Source organism: Abrus precatorius, unplaced genomic scaffold (genome assembly GCF_003935025.1).
Source record: "Abrus precatorius isolate BTA unplaced genomic scaffold, Abrus_2018 Scaffold4, whole genome shotgun sequence".
NCBI lineage: Eukaryota > Viridiplantae > Streptophyta > Magnoliopsida > Fabales > Fabaceae > Abrus > Abrus precatorius.
The window spans coordinates 2,833,296-2,853,182 of record NW_020874384.1 but is presented as its reverse complement, the minus strand read 5'-3'; the positions used below and the strand labels follow the sequence as shown (position 1 = coordinate 2,853,182).

General features: G+C 28.7%; 2 protein-coding genes across 8 annotated transcripts; one reads left to right on the top strand and one right to left on the bottom strand.

Annotated features, from left to right (window-relative positions):
• On the top strand, positions 1–4,992 carry LOC113866030 (glucose-1-phosphate adenylyltransferase large subunit 1-like). 6 transcript variants are annotated; one of them, XM_027500918.1, is made up of 16 exons: positions 5–162; positions 322–421; positions 547–908; positions 1,050–1,172; positions 1,286–1,456; positions 1,732–1,824; positions 1,932–2,015; positions 2,098–2,153; positions 2,284–2,377; positions 2,698–2,883; positions 3,031–3,111; positions 3,485–3,571; positions 3,654–3,758; positions 3,837–3,943; positions 4,120–4,180; positions 4,331–4,968. In XM_027500918.1, the coding sequence occupies exons 3-16, from the start codon at positions 675–677 to the stop codon at positions 4,430–4,432; spliced, it is 1,584 nt and encodes a 527-aa protein (XP_027356719.1). In that variant the 5' UTR covers positions 5–162; positions 322–421; positions 547–674; the 3' UTR covers positions 4,433–4,968. The 6 variants fall into 6 exon arrangements, with proteins under 6 accessions (XP_027356717.1, XP_027356722.1, XP_027356716.1 ...); XM_027500919.1 differs by having other exon boundaries at positions 124–162; positions 258–421; XM_027500916.1 differs by lacking the exon at positions 322–421 and having other exon boundaries at positions 1–162.
• Positions 4,993–7,614: 2,622 nt separating this feature from the next.
• LOC113864619 (F-box protein At2g16365) lies at positions 7,615–11,546 on the bottom strand. Of its 2 annotated transcripts, none has more exons than XM_027498542.1 (4): positions 11,450–11,546; positions 9,548–11,102; positions 9,287–9,312; positions 7,615–8,827 (listed from the first exon to the last, which is right to left on the bottom strand). In XM_027498542.1, the coding sequence occupies exons 2-4, from the start codon at positions 11,010–11,012 to the stop codon at positions 8,075–8,077; spliced, it is 2,244 nt and encodes a 747-aa protein (XP_027354343.1). In that variant the 5' UTR covers positions 11,013–11,102; positions 11,450–11,546; the 3' UTR covers positions 7,615–8,074. The 2 variants fall into 2 exon arrangements, with proteins under 2 accessions (XP_027354343.1, XP_027354342.1); XM_027498541.1 differs by having other exon boundaries at positions 7,650–8,827; positions 9,548–11,107.
• Positions 11,547–19,887: the final 8,341 nt, after the last annotated feature.

Sequence of the window (19,887 nt, the reverse complement as noted above, 5' to 3'; positions counted from 1 at the left end):
ACGGAAAACAAGAGTCATGGACTAAAGATTTAGGAACAAACCAACATCATTTACTTATATTTTATATGCTTTATGATATAGTTGTTGGAAATTGATATATACCAAAGTTCTAAGATTTTTCCCATCTTTCTCGTGAAAACCCTGGCTCACAAGCCAATAAAGGTAACTACAACCTTCAACACCATTTGATCACATTCATAGTCTAGTAATCTGCTTTCAGTTCCCATTTCCAATTATCTAAATCTCACTCTGATCAGTTCTCTGGATTTCCATTTGCACCATTCTCACGAGTTAGATCATTTCTTGTTCTTCTTATCATAGTTCTTCCTGTCCAAGTAACTTGGTTGGTGTAGAGTTTTTATCTCTTCATTTTCCTTGGTGTTGCTTTTCATATTCCTACTTCGTTCAGGGGTTGTTTAAAGTAAGATTTTCTTTCCGTTCATAGATGTTATTTTTGTGTCACTTTTAAGTTTCTGACACAACCGTGTGTGTCTCTTGCTTTGTACTATATTGATGTAATGTATCCTTCACTTGGTTTGCTTACAGTTGGAACTTCAAAGTACAAGCTTTTTAGATTTGGAGTTTAGCTCTTTGCAAGGAATTGAACTGTTGAACACCATTATCATTTGGGGGATCTAAAATTCCAGGTTTCTCGTAGCATCGAGGCCACCACAATGGTGTCTACTTGTGTGAGCTTGAAAGCCAATACCCATTTAGTAAAATCGAGGAATGACACTTTTCGTAAAGATGATGGTTTTTTCGGTGAAAGAATCAAAGGGAGTCTGAATTACAGTCCCTGGATCATTAATCAATTGGCAACAAGTTTGAGAACCCAGGATAGGGTCAAGAAGACCAAACCTGGGGTTGTATCTGCTGTTATTACATCAAATGACACCAAAGAATCTGTGGTAAGAGTATATTCTGTTCCTGGATCCATTTTCTTGATCAGTATGATTGTGATGTGAGACCAGGTCTTTTGTTTCTGTGCCTATATATTTATGTCATTATTTGGTAAATGATTGTATTCTCATTGTGAATTTCAATTTCAGACCTTTCAAGTGCCATCTTTTTTCAGAAGAAAGGCTGACCCAAAAAATGTTGTTTCCATCATATTGGGAGGGGGTCCTGGGATTCAACTCTTTCCTCTCACCAAAAGAGCTGCCACACCTGCTGTGAGTAAATCACTGTCTTGTACTTTTGACTGAACAGGCATAACTTTTGGAGAATGACAAGAAAGGCTCAAATTTTTGGATTTGCATGTTGTAATGACACTGTACTTTTGCAGGTCCCCGTTGGTGGATGCTACAGGCTTATAGACATCCCAATGAGCAACTGCATCAACAGTGGCATTAACAAAATATTTGTATTGACTCAGTTCAACTCCGCATCCCTCAACCGTCACATCTCCCGCACATATTTTGGAAACGGAATCAATTTTGGGGATGGGTATGTGGAGGTATGTGTCAAAGATTTGGATGGTGATTTTTAGACGCCAATCCCATACATCATAATCTAGCTTTTTTTTTTTTTTTTTGTGTGTGTGTGTAAGATATATATGTTACTTAAAATTGTCAACAACTTTGGACAAAGGAAAGACTAGATCTTCACTTCACATAAAATGATAAAATATTCATAATATTATAATATATATCTTTGGACAAAGGATTGTTGACCAATCACAAATTTTTTGGTTCATGATAATTTAACAAACCAATCCTAATACTTAAACAGGTTCTGGCAGCTACTCAAACACCAGGAGAAGCTGGAAAGAAATGGTTCCAAGGCACAGCAGATGCTGTGAGGCAGTTTACATGGGTATTTGAGGTGGGAACATAATCTTTAATATATAACAAATTGCAGTATAAACTGCATGCCCCTCTTCTCTAATTCTCCTTAAGTTGAACTGAACAGTAATAATTTGAGTGTTGTAGGATGCCAAGCACACAAACGTTGAGAATGTATTGATTTTGGCTGGAGATCATCTATACCGAATGGATTACATGGACCTTGTGCAGGTAAATTGGTTAACTGTTTCATAGGTTGGATTGTCCCTTCATTTTTTTCAGTTTTTATTGATTATCTTATAATAAATCACAGAGTCACGTTGATAGAAATGCAGATATTACAGTATCATGTGCTGCTGTTGGGGACAGGTGCGTTCGGTCTTCTTTTCATGTGTTTCTTTTTTTTCATGTTTGTTTGTTTAATATCACTGTGCTGCTGGGAGAATATGAACTTCTAAATTACTTTATTCCACTATTAATATCATATTGTCTGTTTCAGCCGTGCATCAGATTATGGATTGGTCAAGGTAGATGGCAGAGGTCGCATCATCCAATTTTCTGAAAAACCCAAAGGTGCTGATCTGAAAGCAATGGTAAGTTTCGAGCTCATTCAATGTTCAACTAAAATAGGTTCTTGGTCATTATCATAGAGTTGAAAAGAAATACTAAATTTCAATCAAAGTGAGCAACTTTAAGCTTCAGCGGACTTAAACTCGATACTAACCTATCAACGTGGAACTTTAACTCGATACTATCCTATGAAGTTCATATATTTATATAGAATGGCTTGTCATTTATCATCACAAATTGATGTGCTAAATATGTTGGATGAATATGTTGTGACATAATCATGTAATCATAAAACATTTGTCTATACTCTCAATCTAATCATGTTTCTGTTGCTTCTCTGCAGCAAGTAGATACCTCGGTCTTTGGCTTGTCACCCCAAGATGCAATAAAGTCGCCATATACTGCATCGATGGGGGTTTATGTGTTCAAGACAGATGTCTTACTCAAGCTTCTGAAATGGAGATACCCTACGTCCAATGACTTCGGATCTGAAATAATTCCTGCAGCTGTGAGGGAACACAATGTCCAAGTAAGAGAAATTCCATTAAATGTATTTCCTTTCAAATGTTTTGATGTTGATCTATTCTTTAAGGAGTCTTTTCTTGCATTTAGGAGGAACTGATTACTCCTTTAACGAGGTAACAATACTCGCTGAATGTCTGTTACCTTTTTTCAGGCATATTTTTTCGGAGACTATTGGGAAGACATTGGAACAATAAAGTCATTTTATGATGCTAACATGGCTCTTACTGAAGAGGTGGGTTCCAGATATTTACTGTTGGCAAATTTCTAATTTAATGGTCTTCCTATTTTGTACGTATAGGCACTATAGAACCATGCATTAGCGACATGCCACATTATCAAAGATATGCCATCTTTGATGTTTAGTGTATTTTAATGTCATTTAGCACTAGAACACCATGAAATTGCAAACTGTAGCATACTAAATTGAAGGAGAACAAATCAACAAAGTATAACCAGTAATGGTTCCTTATATATGGAAGGTTGGGGGTTGAGGAAAGGCATAGGCCTAATTAAATATAAAATGAAACTAAGCTCAAATAGCTACTAGAATGTAGCAAACTTCAATGTCCTGAAACTAATATATGTTTTATGCTACTCTCTTGTAGAATCCAATGTTCAAATTTTATGATCCCAAGACACCCATTTACACATCTCCAAGATTCCTTCCACCAACAAAGATTGATAAATGTCGGGTATGACTTTGAACATCTATCTCAAAAGTTATTTCCTAGTTTCATGTGATGTATAGCTCATTGTGTTTGAGTTCCTTCGTAGATTGTGGATGCAATAATCTCCCATGGATGTTTCCTGAGAGAATGTACTGTTCAACATTCCATTGTGGGTGAACGTTCACGTTTGGATTATGGAGTTGAGCTCCAGGTAAGCTACACAATTTCTAAAATCTATTTAAGATTTCTACCATTTCAAAATCTAAAATCAATGAATCACCTTTCACAGGACACTGTGATGATGGGAGCTGACAATTACCAAACAGAATCTGAAATTGCTTCTCTGGTGGCAGAGAGCAAGGTTCCCATTGGGATTGGAAGGAACACCAAAATTAGGTAATCTCATCCTAAGATGACCACTACACGACCTAATTCATTATGTTAGTTTTAAAAGTAACTTAAAATATCATGTTTATATAGTAATAAAGAATTAACTTGACATATATCGAATACCTATTCTATTTAGAATATTCATCTAACATAATATTTGTTTTCTGTTGTGTTGGTTGAAGGAACTGCATAATTGACAAGAATGCAAAGATCGGGAAAGATGTCATCATCATGAACAAAGATGTGAGCATGACTTGCTCATCTTGTCTTATTTTTACATTTGAGCAAATTTGTTAGATAATAGTTTATAGTCTTACATCACCATTCATGTAGCACCAGTCATTAATTAGTGTCATGTTATGCATATTACCAATCAAATTATTTTTTGTATAGGGTGTTCAAGAAGCAGATAGACCTGAAGATGGATTTTACATTCGATCAGGAATCACGATCATATTGGAGAAGGCAACCATAGAAGATGGCACTGTCATATAAATGGCTCATAGTACTAAATTCATGGGCTGGTTGCCAGAAGTATCTGGAAGAAGCATTCCAAGGAACAGCACCGTCTTAGGGGACAGAAGGGTCCAATCGAGAAACCACCACTCCTTTTTGCTATATATGTAAAATAGAAGGTTCCACCACTGCGTGTAAAAATAGAATGAATAAATGAAGTATGAAATCAATATGCATGAAAGTAAATAAAATGAAAGGTTGAGTGTGAACCAAACTGTTATCTCCTTCAGTATTACTGTTGCTTATTATGAAGTTGACCACTCCTTGCTCACAGTTAACACAACCATATTTATCATAGTTGTTTGATAAAAAAGATTCTATGGGCTTCATAGTTCATACATTATTCTCCTTCTCCATATTGAGCAACAACCTTTAAACTATTGGTCATGATTAGAAGTGTTAGGAATGTGCAGTGAGGAACTAGCACAAAAGGACTTGATTGTAAGTCTTGAAGGTTGCATGTTTGGGAAGGGAACTTTGGTCCTTTGAAAACCTTGAACAGTAATTCATTGGCTAGCATAAAAAATTCACTTGGTATTTCATAGTGCGTAGAAGTTTTGTTTTGTTTAAAATTGATACAGACATGAAGACGCTTATAATTCGTTGCCTGCGTTGTCCCTTCATGGCCCTTTCCAAGTTTTATTGTGGGGACACTACAGGGATGAAATTCCTATGTTTTACGAAAATGACAGGGATGCAAATGTCATTTTATTAGAAGTGTGTTCTATTTTAGAACCTTTATTCAGGAATATGAAAATATTAGAAAGATTTATGTTATGATAGATGATAAACCAAAGAGATCAAATGAACGTAAATGATGCTTCTAATCAAACAAATGAAATTAGTTCAGTACATGAATGATTAATAAGGGGTGGTTTCATGGAAGGGAATAAAAGTCAGAGAGAAAGAAATAGAAAGAAAAAGTTTTTCACTTTACTAGCTTAGTAGACATGATAAAATTTTATAATATCAGAATTAAATAAGAACATGATGAAATAAACGAAGGATGTGTTTTATTTTATATTTGATGCATAATAAAATACTGTAGTCTCATGTTTTGACTATTTTAAATTTAAACTTGTCATAAAATAAAATTTATATTAAAAGAAAAAAATTCATAAAATAAAGTTATTATTTTATCATATTCTCTTATGATATTATCTTGGTTAAACGGACGTCAAAGTAAGTGTGTTATCACACCCAACTCCCAGATATTCCTTGCCATTATGTTGCAAAATGTGCCACCTAAGCATAGAGGTGCATAACAAATTGCATGGAAAATTGTCATAAGAATCTAGAGAAGATGGCTTTCTTTATACTAGACCAAATTCCTCAGATTTGGCAGGCAAACCAAGGTTTCCATCTTTTTCTTTCCGTTGCCTTTGTGTTTTTCTATTCTGTTGTATTCTCCAATGTAACCTTTGCTTGGTCCTCCCTACACTCTAGTAAATTAAACCATGTCAAAACCACTGTTTGAACGGCGTTTTTGGTACCAAGTAAACAAACTTCATTGCAAACACTGCTATTTTTCCTAAACAAATGAGCTTTAAGCTTTATAATCTAATTAAAAATTAATTGACAAAATTTTTAAAAAATTAAACCTTTAATTTTGAGTTTGTGTCTTGAAGAATTTATTGAAGTTTTACTCTAGCTTAGTTTAAGTGAGTTTATGAATAAAAGCATGTTTGTTTCCTTTTTTAAAAACAGTTTTTTGTTTTTAAAAAAGAAAATAAACATATTTTATGTCTTTTCAATAAAAAAGGAAAATAATTGAAAAAATGAATAATTTTTTTTATAAGTTAAAAATATTTTAGTACTTCAAATTTTAAAGAAGTTAAATGAAAGTAACTTCTAAAAAATAGAGAAATATAAATTAATTTAAACTTATAAAAGAGGTTTGATTCATATTACTATTTAATTTTTTATTCATAAGTACTTATAGAGAAATTTATTCAAATTAAACTTATATTTTTCGTAAAAATGTTTAAAAGTTCAGTTACGAGGTTTCAGCCATTTCCTAAACAATATTTAATCCAAAATTCATATTTAGCAATCAAATAGTGTTCTCTTTTTTCTTTTTTTTTTACACAATCTGTTCTTTTTATTTCTATAAAATAATAACGAGTTTCAATCCTGGAACCAATTTATTATCAAGTGTAATTACATAAGTGTTTATCAATAATAAACACGTAACAAAATAATAAAAGTCACTGGAAAATTATTTCACAACAAAATTGTTAGGTAGAAACACTTGCTAACATGTTTTTTCGAAGACACTTTTAGTTATTTGGCTAAAATTTAGTTTTTAAAAAATACAATATTTTATTTTTAATTTAATGATTATCACTCCTAATTTAAAAATTCTTATTTATATTTATATAATTTTAATAAATTTTAACATTAATAAGTACGTTGCAAACATTTTTCATTCTTAATAGTCTTACAACAAAGCAGACAGTAACTCCTTTATAAGATACTAACCAGTGCTTGTTTCACCCTCCTTTAGCTATTATAATATTGTCTCTGCGAATCTTTATAAGTCACTAAAATTTTACTTTTGGAAACATGTCAAGGGTACTTTCTCTTCAACCGTTCTTGCTTTATACTATTATCAAGTATTCAATATACTTTTAGATTTTGAGAATCCTAAATGTTTGAAGTGGTAAGATAAAAGCTGATCTGAGTAAATATCCAAATCACAAATTTTAGTATATACGTTTAGGATTCAAGCCCTCTGGAGAAACTTATTATCAAGTATATACAAATGGGATAATGGATAAAAGTTGCAGAACACCGTCACATTGAGGAAGCTATTGTTCGAGAATGAAATTTTCACCTCAAACGGTGCAAAATAGTATATGAGACGCCTTTAGCATGATTTTCAAACTTGTTTGGATGAAAAAATTTAAATTCTAAAAAATGATTAAATTAATAATGAAAGATATTTAAAATAAAAGTTAAATATAAAAGGAGTTACGAATAATAAATATAAAAGGCTAAGAATAATAGCGAGATTTTTTTTAATTCTCTCCAAAAACAAATCATTTATAATTATTTTTATTTATAGTTAAAATTCTACAGTATATTAAAAGTATTTTTTTCTTATCATCTAAATATATGTAATGTAATGATTTTGACCTAGTCTATCCAAACACATCCTAAAATTCAACCTGGAAGGTGCAAAGTAGTATATGAAACAACTTCAACATGATATTCTATCAAACCTTACAGTTAACACTGTCAATATAAGCTAAAGTCAGCGATTTCACTCCGGTGATAAGACAGGATTCAAGCCCTCTGGAGACATTTCTCCATTTCTCCCACACTGGATAAAACATGTTATTTCTTAAGTATATACATTACCTACCAAAAAAGATGCATGCTCCCATACATAATATCTTCATATGCATGCACTGCTTATATTGGCTTCGATTAATCCAAATATGAGATAGTAAGATAAGCAACATATTCAACGTGACTGTGTCATACATATTTCAATTTTCCATACGACTTCAAGTACATGAGTAAGCAGTCATATCCCATGTATTCCTCTCCGATTAATTCTGTGAATCACCCACTATAAACTCCATTATAAATCCATACCACCAATGACCAACAATTTCAAAGTCCCTTTGCATTCCAAACTATTATGGATCCCTTTTTCGTAAGCTCAGAGGGACTCAAACTGTTCAATGCCTTTCCCATGAGGGCCATAGCAGCAATGCTTGGAAACTGCTTCTTTTGAAACTCTTCTAGCTGAGTGTTTGAAGACTTTGGTTCATGAAGCTCTGCCAATTCATGCCTCTTTTGGGAAGATGCGGCACGATTATGACTCCATCTCTGAATCCAGGGATGTGAAAGTGTAATTTCTACAGTTTTCTTTGCTTCAGTAAAAGAGGACTTGCTATTTGTTGATACTGTTGTAGGTAGATATGATACCATCTGTCCTTCAACATGACATACTATTTTGGGTTCCAAACTAGTTTTGCTATCTTTTATAATGTTGCTGAAAGTAGTACTAGCTTTTTCGTTCGAAGAACTTTCTCCTATTTTCGTACTATCAGTACCATTAGTAGAGCCCAATGGGGATAGCTTGAGTCGTTTGACCCATCTGCTACTTGGATCCGGTCCCAAAGAACTATTAGAATTTGACCTTGAATGCTCCTCTGCATGAGAAAGGTGATCCAAATCAAGGCTGTGGGTTCTGGATGTGCTAGTCTCCCTGTCAACCACTGGACTTTCCAGAGTGAGCAGCTCATGAGGCTCTTGGTTTATATCAAGTAGTGCTGAATTTACTGATTTTGCTATGGCTTTCTCTCTAGCAGAAGTTATTGCAGCCTGAGACCTGAGCGAGTTTTGACTATCCTTGGAGCACTACAAAATTCAAAATTGGATAATTACTACCTGATTAGCCTCCTAAAGTGTTAGTACCAGCTTTAACAAGGCACAATACAATTGCTACAAAGAAAACTCTCCAGATGTGATGACAATTATTAAATTTGAAAACTAACTACAAATTCACATACTGACATTTTATGTGTGGTACATGAGCATGTGTGTGTTAAAAGTGTAGGCATGGATAAACACTGCCATTCCAATTAGCCGTTTCTTTGTATGATGCCATACAACATTCATCAGAATCACCATGAATTATAAACTAACGAAATTGAATGTATAAACTAACGAAATTCTTATTTTTCCCAAAAGCCAGACATGATGTATTAAGTGTGCAAAAACATGTTGCAATGGAAATTATTTAAATGATTAAGGAAGAAAATGGTGAATGAAAACTAAACGACATGGCATCAAGAAGATAAACATCACAAATATTACCTTATTTGTTTGTAATGGAACATCACCTGTAATGGAGAGGGAGAAGCATCATCAGTTTATCCAGAAAACAACATTAAAGCCATCAAACTTGCAGATAATATCATCCTCAAAAATTAAAACTAGGATTGAAATGACTAAAAATATGGAAACTTGAGCATTATGTAAGTAAATTAATCAAACTCAGAATATCTTCAATGTTTTTAAGTGAAGCCTTAAGTATAGCATAATATGAACATATCCATTAAAAGTGAGCATATTTACCGGGAAGACTATTCTTATGTAAGGCATCAATGTCCATAGTATCTGTTTCAGCAGATGATTCATTCTTCAGGTTTGTTGGACATTTGAAATCTTGAACATTTTCTTTTCCTTCACTTTTTATGGAGTTCCCTACAGCTTCCAGCCTCAGACCTTCTGGAGCACGGTCACTTGCGGACGGAGAGAAATCAAGGATCTCATTGAAAGCATTTCCGATGTTTTTGGTAGGTACTATTGACTCTCTAGAGAACTGACCTCTGTCAGATAAGTTAACATCAGTTTTTTTGGACACCAGAAAATGGTGAGTTGTCTGGGAAATTTTGGGACGACCTCTGGACGATTCTTCTGTGTTGTATATCTTCATAGTCTCCACATCATGAACAGAACATGGCACTTGTGCTACAACAGAGCTTACTCCATTAAAGTTTTGTGGTTTAGTTGACTCCAAGGATGCAGTCTGGTTAGTAATGTTTGGATTACAAGCGTAATTTTCAATCTCATGGTGCTGACCACGAACCAAATATAATCGTTCATCAATACCAGGTAAACGATCAGGTGGTAAATGAGCAATACCGGCTTCCATCCATCTTGAAAAGGAAGATCTTTGGGGGTCTAACAAATTACTCATATTCTTCTCACGGATTAAAAGAGAAGAATAGCTATGATATTTAGTACTTGTGAAACGCTCTTGGGATGCTAAATTATAGCTCGATTGATATATCTCACATGGTTCACGTGGGAAATGGGGCATCACAGTTTTTCCTTTGTCATGTCCATTTGGCACTATTTCAGAAGCCGATTTTACAAAGTCATTCCACAATGATGTAGAAACATCTAGCTTCTTTTGTTCAACATCCCACGGAGATTTCATCAGGACAGCCGTTGGCAAAACTTCTTGAGTCAATGCTTGACATTCTCCTACTAAAGTTTCTGTTTTAGGAGGAGCATCTGAAGATGATGATGGTAAGCCAGCTCTGGGAGTCTCAGCTATGTTGGGTGAAACATTGTCGTTTCCTGAGTAGGCTTCACTTTCTAATTTTCCATCTTCCACACGGCACACACCATTCTGTTCCCTCTGCAGGGGCAATCTTCCATCTAACTTTCCAGAAAGATTGAATATAGGAAAAGATTTGGAATCAAAGCTTGCTTTCTTTGATTTTCCAGTGTCTGCCTCACTGCTAAAGGTGGCCATTGTGGCCCTAGCTGCTTCTCCAAATACTCCAGCATGCATAGAACTGTCTATTGCAACCTCCGATCCCCCAAGCAAATCATGCTGCTCAGCACCACTATCTTCTTTGACTTCTTTAAGCTCACAATCAACCCTTAAACGATTACAAGCAGGGGTAGCTGACTTATAACTTGCTTGCATCCAATGAGCCATCCATACCGATTGGTATCCATGCATTGCTTGAGCTTCGACCCTCTCACCATCATGACATGCTTGTGCAGTAACCTCATCAGCCATCATGGTTGATAGATTAATTGACTTTCTCCAGCAAAACAACACGCCGCTATTTTGACCACACAAGCATAATCAAGAGGAACAAGTGTTCAAAACCTGGACTTCGAGAACCATAAAACATAGTTTATCAAAAAGCCATGGCATGCAGATACAGAAAAATGAATAAAACCAGATCACAGTATTTTGAACTCAACACCATCACATGAAGAAAGCAGATTCAAATTCTCGCCAACCTTATGTGAAAAAAACAAAGCAACTAAATAATCGAATATAAACTACTAACTGTATCTTTTAGTGTCAAATGAAAATTGAAATCAAATCAGTGTGATTGAATTTGACAAAGAAAAACCTATAGCAGCGGCAGATCGAACTTCCACGGAATTTCACGAAACAATAAACTCAACTAAGAAAAATCATTCGAAATCCTCGAAAATCGACGATACCTGAAAAATTCAGAGATGCAGAAGAGCGAAGTCGGCGAAACTGGGAACCGTTGTGCTGAGCAGCAGAGAAATGAAATGTGAAGAAAACAAACAGAATAAGAAGAAAAAGAAAATACAAAACGAGGAAGCAAAAGTGTGTCTACTGAATCAAATCAACGGTGAAAGGTTCGTCGCACGTGGGTCCCATGTGTATGGAATCAATCCGGCCGTTGATTTTGGTAATCCAGTTAGCTGAGAATAATCGGCTTGGCTTTGCTGCGTTAGGCTCGTGAGTGATTTCCTCAGCCACATGAATCGAGCTCGTCCCAGTGGGACCCACCTATCTGCACTTTTCTTTTTTTCCAATTGGCTGCCTCCTTTAGCTTTCTTTCTTGGGGCCTTTTTTTCATTTCTCGTATGTTTCGAATTACGTGTAATAATTGTCGCCACTTTATTTCAGTGCCAATGAATAAAATAATCAGCTTCTATTTTGTTTATGCGCTGAGCGGTTCTGAATCTTCCTTTTTGTCGAATAAGAAAAACAATCCTTTATTTTCTCCTTTTAATGAAAACATCTACACAATTAAGTTTAACTACCAAGAATGTTTCGACTTTGCTTGTCACTTATTTATGCTCCTTAAACATTTAAATTTCATATATGTTATGTTGCGTCTCCTTGTATATCTACTATTTTTGTTATCATTGTGTATTATTAGAATTAGTATTATTAATGTAAAATTATATGTTGGGTATGTACTCTTGAGTCATGTCTAAGTCTTGAGTCCATAATGGTTACCAATATATATATGAGCAAATACTTAATGGTGTATAAAAAACTATTGATAGACAACAAAATTTTAATTATTAATTTATCTTTTCAATGGTTACGATTATTTATGGCTATACTCAAGTATCACAGTTGTAATTCACAGATTGTGTACTATTGTTTTGTTAAAATAAATAATGACTTATATTTTAAAGTGTTTATAAATATTCCACTTCTTTGCCTTCTTGTTGAACTGGTATTACTATCATCTACACCGCCTCCTTAAAGCAAATCTAGTGAGCTTTTGAGTTTCAAAGGCTTCACTAATCAAAGAATCTTTTAACATTTGTATTTAATTTATTTAATTGTCATTAAAATAACAAGTTTTTATAAAATTTCATTAATTAAATTGAAATTTTTATATTTATATAAATTTAAATTTGTTGCTTTTTATTTTAATTTATATTTTATTAAATTTAAATATTTTAAAAAATGCTTTTTAAATATACATTTTTATAAACCGGTATGATATATTTTCAAAAAACAAAACTCTTTTGTTATGAAAATATACGGTCAAGTAATAATAGTATTTGAAATTTTATATTAACTATATATCAGAATAAAATAAAATAACTTATCATTCACTGGTAACAAGTAATTTCCTGTAACATGTTAATTAAGTTTTCTGTCAATTAACTATGACATGTTTGTGCATATTTTTACTATTGTATTTACTCTACACTTATAATGCGAATCTAATAATTTTGTAATAGCTCTTTTTTTCACAGAGATTTTGCAATGTACGTTCGTTATGATATGATTCTATTGTTGTCCTTTCCAATAACGATGTCGGTCACGTGGATATGCATCTTTACTGTACTTTTTTCATAAATAATGGATAAACATATAAATATTTTTTTAATTATTTTATCTTTTTTTTTAATTAAGATAAAAATGATTTAACTTTTACATATAATTTTTTTATGTTCTCTTTTTTTTCTGAGTCTTTTATATTTAGTTTATATTTAATAATTAATAAAACAATAAATTATAATCTATTAAATATAAATTAAATAAAAAACTTAAATTAAGTGTAAGAATTTTTAACCTTATGTTAATATAAAAAAATATTTATATATATATATAAAAAGAATATAAAAGTAAAGTGAAAGTTAAATAAAAATTATTATATATATATATAAAGAGAAAAAGAATATAAAAGTAAAGTGAAAGTTACATAAAATTTATTATCTAAATATTATTTTTAATATTTATTTTCATCTCATACAAATAAAGCTTTAATATTTTCAATAATAATATTGGATATTAATAATTTAAATATTATTATGTTATAAATATTTTGAAAATAAAAAAAATGTTTTTTTTTCCTGAAATAGTGATTCCCAGACATGCTATATATTATGTGGCATGGTTTGAATTATTTATTCGAGTCATAGTTTATGAGAGCACACAATTTGTGGCTAAGAATTTTGTCGGCCAAATTATTAGCATCGGAGCGGAAGCATTTTCCCTGAAAGCATGTGTTGGATAATTCAGCAAAATACAGCAATCTATCCACTATTCATCGTACTTCCCTTTCTTTTATTGGGTGGAGAGGGGTAGCCGTAAGATAGGAGAGAAGGAAAAATTTTATTTTTCGCTTAGGTGAATTTAGAAATAAAATTAAATAATCTATTTTTTGTGCAAATTATAACGAATATGTATTCTTTGATAAGATTGATTTTTTCTTTTAATTAAAATAATTAAAATTAGCAACTATAAATGTTTTTAAAACAACTAATCTAAATAATCTTTTACATTTTCAATTCAATAAAAGTATTATTTTAATATTTATGTTTTATGTTTTTTTCATATTTTTTATGTATACGTTCAATTTTAAATTTAATATCTCTTTCCTAAAAAATCGTAGAAATATTATTTGAGACATACACAAAACAATTTAATGCACTTCACTCAATTATACAACTATTTATGTTTATTAAACAGTTATATTCAATTAGGTAACCACAAGATATAAACTTTCATCTAATTTATCAATTATAAGTTACAGACTATAAATTTTTAATTAATTTTACTAAACAAATCCTTAATTACCTAGCTTGTTAGTTCTTTTAGCTTTCAGAGCACTCCAATAGTGCATGCTTGAAATTGCTTCCTAACAACATAACATTTTCTTTTACCTTTTTCAATCCAAGCAACTTTTCTCCCTAATCACACAACTCTAGAAGTTTTATTAAAATGGATTCACATTACAACAATAGAATCGTTCCAAGTCCACTGGTGTAAATGTCACTGAACCATCACCGTTCAGAAAGGATGTGACCTTAATTTTTTTTAAAAATTGAAACAATGATTGATTATATTAGATGTTATATCATATTCGTATTCACAATTAAGCTGTCTTCGATGATAATTCTCAAAAAATATTTGGGTGCTTGGCAGGTAAATTGAGTTAGAAAACTCCATTAGAGATGTCTTAACTTTCATATATTTTTAGCACTCAATTGACTTTGTTACTTTTAGCTAATTATCTATTAGTCTCTTCAAATACACCTATTGTTAAAACATTTTTTTTTAGTACATGCAAAAATTAGTTGTAATTTTAGCAAAAAATATAAAATACATTAAATTGTGTTGAATTTTATATTTTTAATAATGACACACTGTATACAATTTTTTATTATATGTAATATTATACAAAATTAAAAAGCCGATGTTAATAATGTTAAAATGGTGTTTCATTTTAAAAGATAGCTCGAACAAAGTTAATATAGTTTATTTATTAAATAACCTTTAATTAAGTTGTTATTAGGATATTAGAAAAGAAATACTTTTTATTTATCAAAATTTTTACTGTTTAGTTTATTTAATTTAATATAAATATATTGATAGTGTATTTTTATATTATTGTTTAATTATGAATTATCATATTAAAAATATTTTTAATAATAATTAATATAATAGTCATATTAATAATATATTTTAATTATTAACAATGTAAAATTTCTACATTAAAAATGCACTAAGATTATTATTATTATTTTCAATCGCATGACTCGTGGAATTAAATAAGTATTTTGAAGTTATTATTATTGTTGTGAGATATGATATCGTAAACTATTTAATCGTTTCTTATAATTACATACTTGTCTTGTACAAATACACTTTTCCTCGTACATTGTTATTCTGCGTCAAATACGGGCTTCTTAACGCAAAACATGCTTAGGAAGTAATATGTTAAATAGTAGTGAAATTTTACATTTTATCTAGTTAGTTGACATGTGATTTGCCGGTAATAACTGATATTAGAGTGATAATATTTTAATATTATGTTTTGTAAAATATTATTAAAGTGAAGAGATTTTAGTTTTTAGTTTTTAGTTGTGAAGCTAATTAAGTTAAAGATTATTATTTATAATTAAAAATTTATAGTTATTTAAGTAATTTATGAAATTAAAATTATTTGGTAAATTAATATTATATTAAAAATAGTTATTATTTATTTTATTTATTTATGATCAATAAATTAAATATTTATATAAAATAAATAAAAAAATTTAAAATGAAATGTTTTTAAAAATATATATTTTTAATATAAAATATATTTAGATAAAAAAATAAAGAAATACATTAAAAAAAAAGGAATGACACTGTTGTGAGAAAAAAAAATAGAGTTAACGTATATATGTAAAACAGGTCTATTGTCTTTTTTTTAAATAAAAAGCAAAAATATAATATAATAAAAATATTAAAATTATTTTTAAAAATTAAATGCTATTTTAATAAATTTTAAAAAATTAATTTTAAAAATTATAAATATTTTTCATTTTGTATTTATCAAACAGTTGTATTAGCTTATTTTGCTAAACATAATTTTAGATTTTTTTATAGATTAACGTTATTCAGTTAGTTGTTTATAAATCTATCAATTTTTTATCCATCTTTATATCATATATGTAATACATTTACTTTTTAGCACATACAAAATAATTAATCGGATAATATATTAATTTATTTTAAAATCATATACAAAATTGTCAAATTTATGTTTTTTATAATTATGATATTTTAAATTTTAAATTATTTTTAATCATTTTATTTATTGATATTATTTTTTTATATAAGTTTTATATTTAAAATAAATATCATGTGTTAATAATTTTATATTATTTATTTTTTAAATTTTAGAAATTATCTTAAATACACATAATAGTTTTTCTTTTGATTTAAATCTTTATTAATTTTTTTTTTAAATTTAAAGATTAAATTTGTTATTTAATTTTTTTATTACCTTATATAAATTATATATATTTTTATAAATATCTATATATATTTTTTACATATATATATTTTTAAAAAATATAATATAATTTTAAAAATATTAATTTTTATCAACGGAAGTTAATCCAAGTAGCAAGCAACTTAGTATCGTTTAAGTAAGGTCTTGAATTCGGATTCAAATTGAACCAGATAAGAAATTAAAAAATTTATTATTTTTTAAATTTATATTTATATATATATATATACACGTGTGTGAGTATAATTATATACAAATGTATAATTTTATTTTTTTAATCATTAAATTATAAATACATTTATTTTAAAATAAGCTATCTATATATTTGAGAGCAACTACAATAGGTTAATTAATAAATTACAATTGTACTTCTAATAAAAATGAGCCAACAGGAGTTGAATCAATCATAAAATATCTTTGTTTTTTATGTGATTTTTAAAATTATTTGACATTGTACTTTATTTTACCATGTTTTTGAAAAAAAAAAGTCATTTTTCACATTCGTTGTTATTTCCTTATTTGTAAACAATAATTGACCAAAAATATTCCTTTATTAATATTAGATATATAATTTTATTTATTACACACTTTTAATCTCAAATTTTCCTCTGAATGTTCTGAAATATATAATTTTTATTATTAAGGAAATTTCATCTTGGGTCACATTTAGAAGACCTTGATAGTAACTAGCAGCAACATGGTCCACAAACTAAAAAACCTCAAAATTCATTCCCTAAACAGAAAAACTTTGAATTTCTGTCCAAATTTCAATCGTAGAATATTATACAATTGTTTAATATTTTTATTAAAAAATATATATTGTATTTAATAAATTTTTTTATTATTTATTATTATATAATTAGTAAGGTGACCATGTGATATACGAATATGTTATTACGTTATAATATAATAATATAATATTTTTTTTTGGAGTATATTATAATATTATAATTATTAATTACAAAATAAAAAATAATTTTATAAATTTTTTATGATAATATTTAAACTATTTTAAAGTTTAAAATTAATTGATGCATATGAATTATTATTAATAAAGATTATTATTTATAACTGATTATTGTCCTTCTTTAAACGTTACAAGAATAAATGTATTAATTTGTTAATATTAAAGTTAAAAAAATATATAAATATATTAATTGCACTAAATTAAAATTTAAAATAAATTATTAATATTAAAATTTAAAATTACATTAAATTTTATAAGAATAAATGCATTAATATATTAATATTAAGTTACAAAAAAAATATATAAATATGTTAATTACACTAAATTAATATAGTTGTGAATATTAAAATTTAAAACTACATTAAATTTTACAAGAATAAATGTATTAATATATTAATATTAAAGTTACAAAAAATATATAAATATATTAATTGCACTAAATTAATGCAGTTGTGAAAGTAAATTTTAAAACTCATGCTTTTATATATAAGTTTTTTCTTTTAAAAAACTTTATTCTTTGTAATAAAGTAACTTATATAAGGAGTGCTTACTATGTCAAAAGAATATATGATCTTTAAGTTTTAAAATAAAATATTAATTTCAACTTAATAAAATTTATAAATAATTTACCTATAATATATGCATTTTATACACATAGTCAAGAGTTTTCTAATCATTTTTACATCAGCTGGTTCAATTACATAACAACTATAGTAATATTATTAGTTGGATTATTTTTAATACTTAGATGAGCATAAACTACATTATTTGCAATAAACTGACTAATATAAGAAATGTATTTCATAATGAATGAGTTAAATCAAAATGTGCTAAGAATTTTTTTAAAAGAACTTAAAAGTTAAATTCATAAATTCAAAAAATTATGCACTCACATAACATTGGTAGAGAATACCATGATTCAAATATATTCAAATATCAGCAAATAACTTTATAACTAAATTTCAAAATAAAAAAATAACATAAACATATAACTAAAAAGAAAAAAAAACTTATTTGCCAAAAATATCTTAATGCATCAAATCCATGATTAAACATTTAACTCTTTCTTAATTATGACTTTCTTCAAATGCTTGGTGCTTAAACTTTGTGTATATCTCAAGAACTAATGGATTCATTTCATACTCAAAAACTATTTGGGAATACTAACATAATTTAAATAATTAACATTTGAAATATACTTTTTAAAATATTGTTACTCATTTGAAGTCAATTCATTTACTACATTCGTAATATTAATTATTTGCTCATCTTTAATATTGCTCATAGTTAAACAAACACCTTTATTCAAAATCTTCATGCATCAAACATAATAAAAAAAATAAAAAAAATAGAGATTTGATAGTAGGTAAATTTATCAATTAAAATAGAATTTTAATTTAAAGATGATTAAATTTATTAAAGATAAATTATAACCTTCAAATTGTCAATAATTTAAGTTGACAAAGTGCTTTTGAATCTCCTTCTGTCATCATCATTTTACTAATATGCAAGATTTAGTTGTTTTATTTTGAAAACAAAATTTGACACCTTAATTTCAATTATTAATAATTTAAAAAATATACATGTACATAGGAGTAGGAATGATACACCTTTCACAATTTTAATGAAAAAACTTATGTTGATTTTCTTTCAACTTCTTTAAACACTTGTTACATGAGTCATATTGCCATCCCTTCTCATATTCAATTTCATTAACTTGGACAATATTAAAAGCAAATCCAACCTTTTCAAAATGAAACTTCAAATTATAATTTTTATAGATTTAAAAAATAATTATTTATATTTCAGTTGATTATTTTAATACAAAACATATATAATTTGTCTCAATTATTTCATGTATGCTCATTCTTTGACCTTGGAGCAAATTATCTTCTATTGAAACAGAAGAGTATCTAGATATCTAACTTAATACATGACTTATACATATATCATTCACATCCAATACCACAAATTGGATAGTTTATAAGTTAACAAAAATAGGAAACATCATACAGAATATGATGATATCTCTATAAATAAAAAGTAATTAAAAAATATACTTATTCTTGTAGTCAATAGTCTTTTTTTTATGTTAGAATTGATATACAACTTTACCCCATTATAAGCATTTGATATGCCTAAAGTTTCTAAAATAACCATGAAATATAGTTTGTTGATAATAATAACTATCACACAGAGTAAAAGGAGTTCAATATAAATAAAGAATCATACCACCAAATATTTTTATTTTACATAATTGAATAATGTTCGGAGGGCAAGTGTACCCATCGAGAAGTAATAAAGAGTTTTTAAATTAAGTTCTCGAAATATCGTCCCACAAAGATTGTTTTCCAATTACTAAGAATTTCTTAATTCAATTGTTTAAGCTTCAAAGATATGAGATTAAT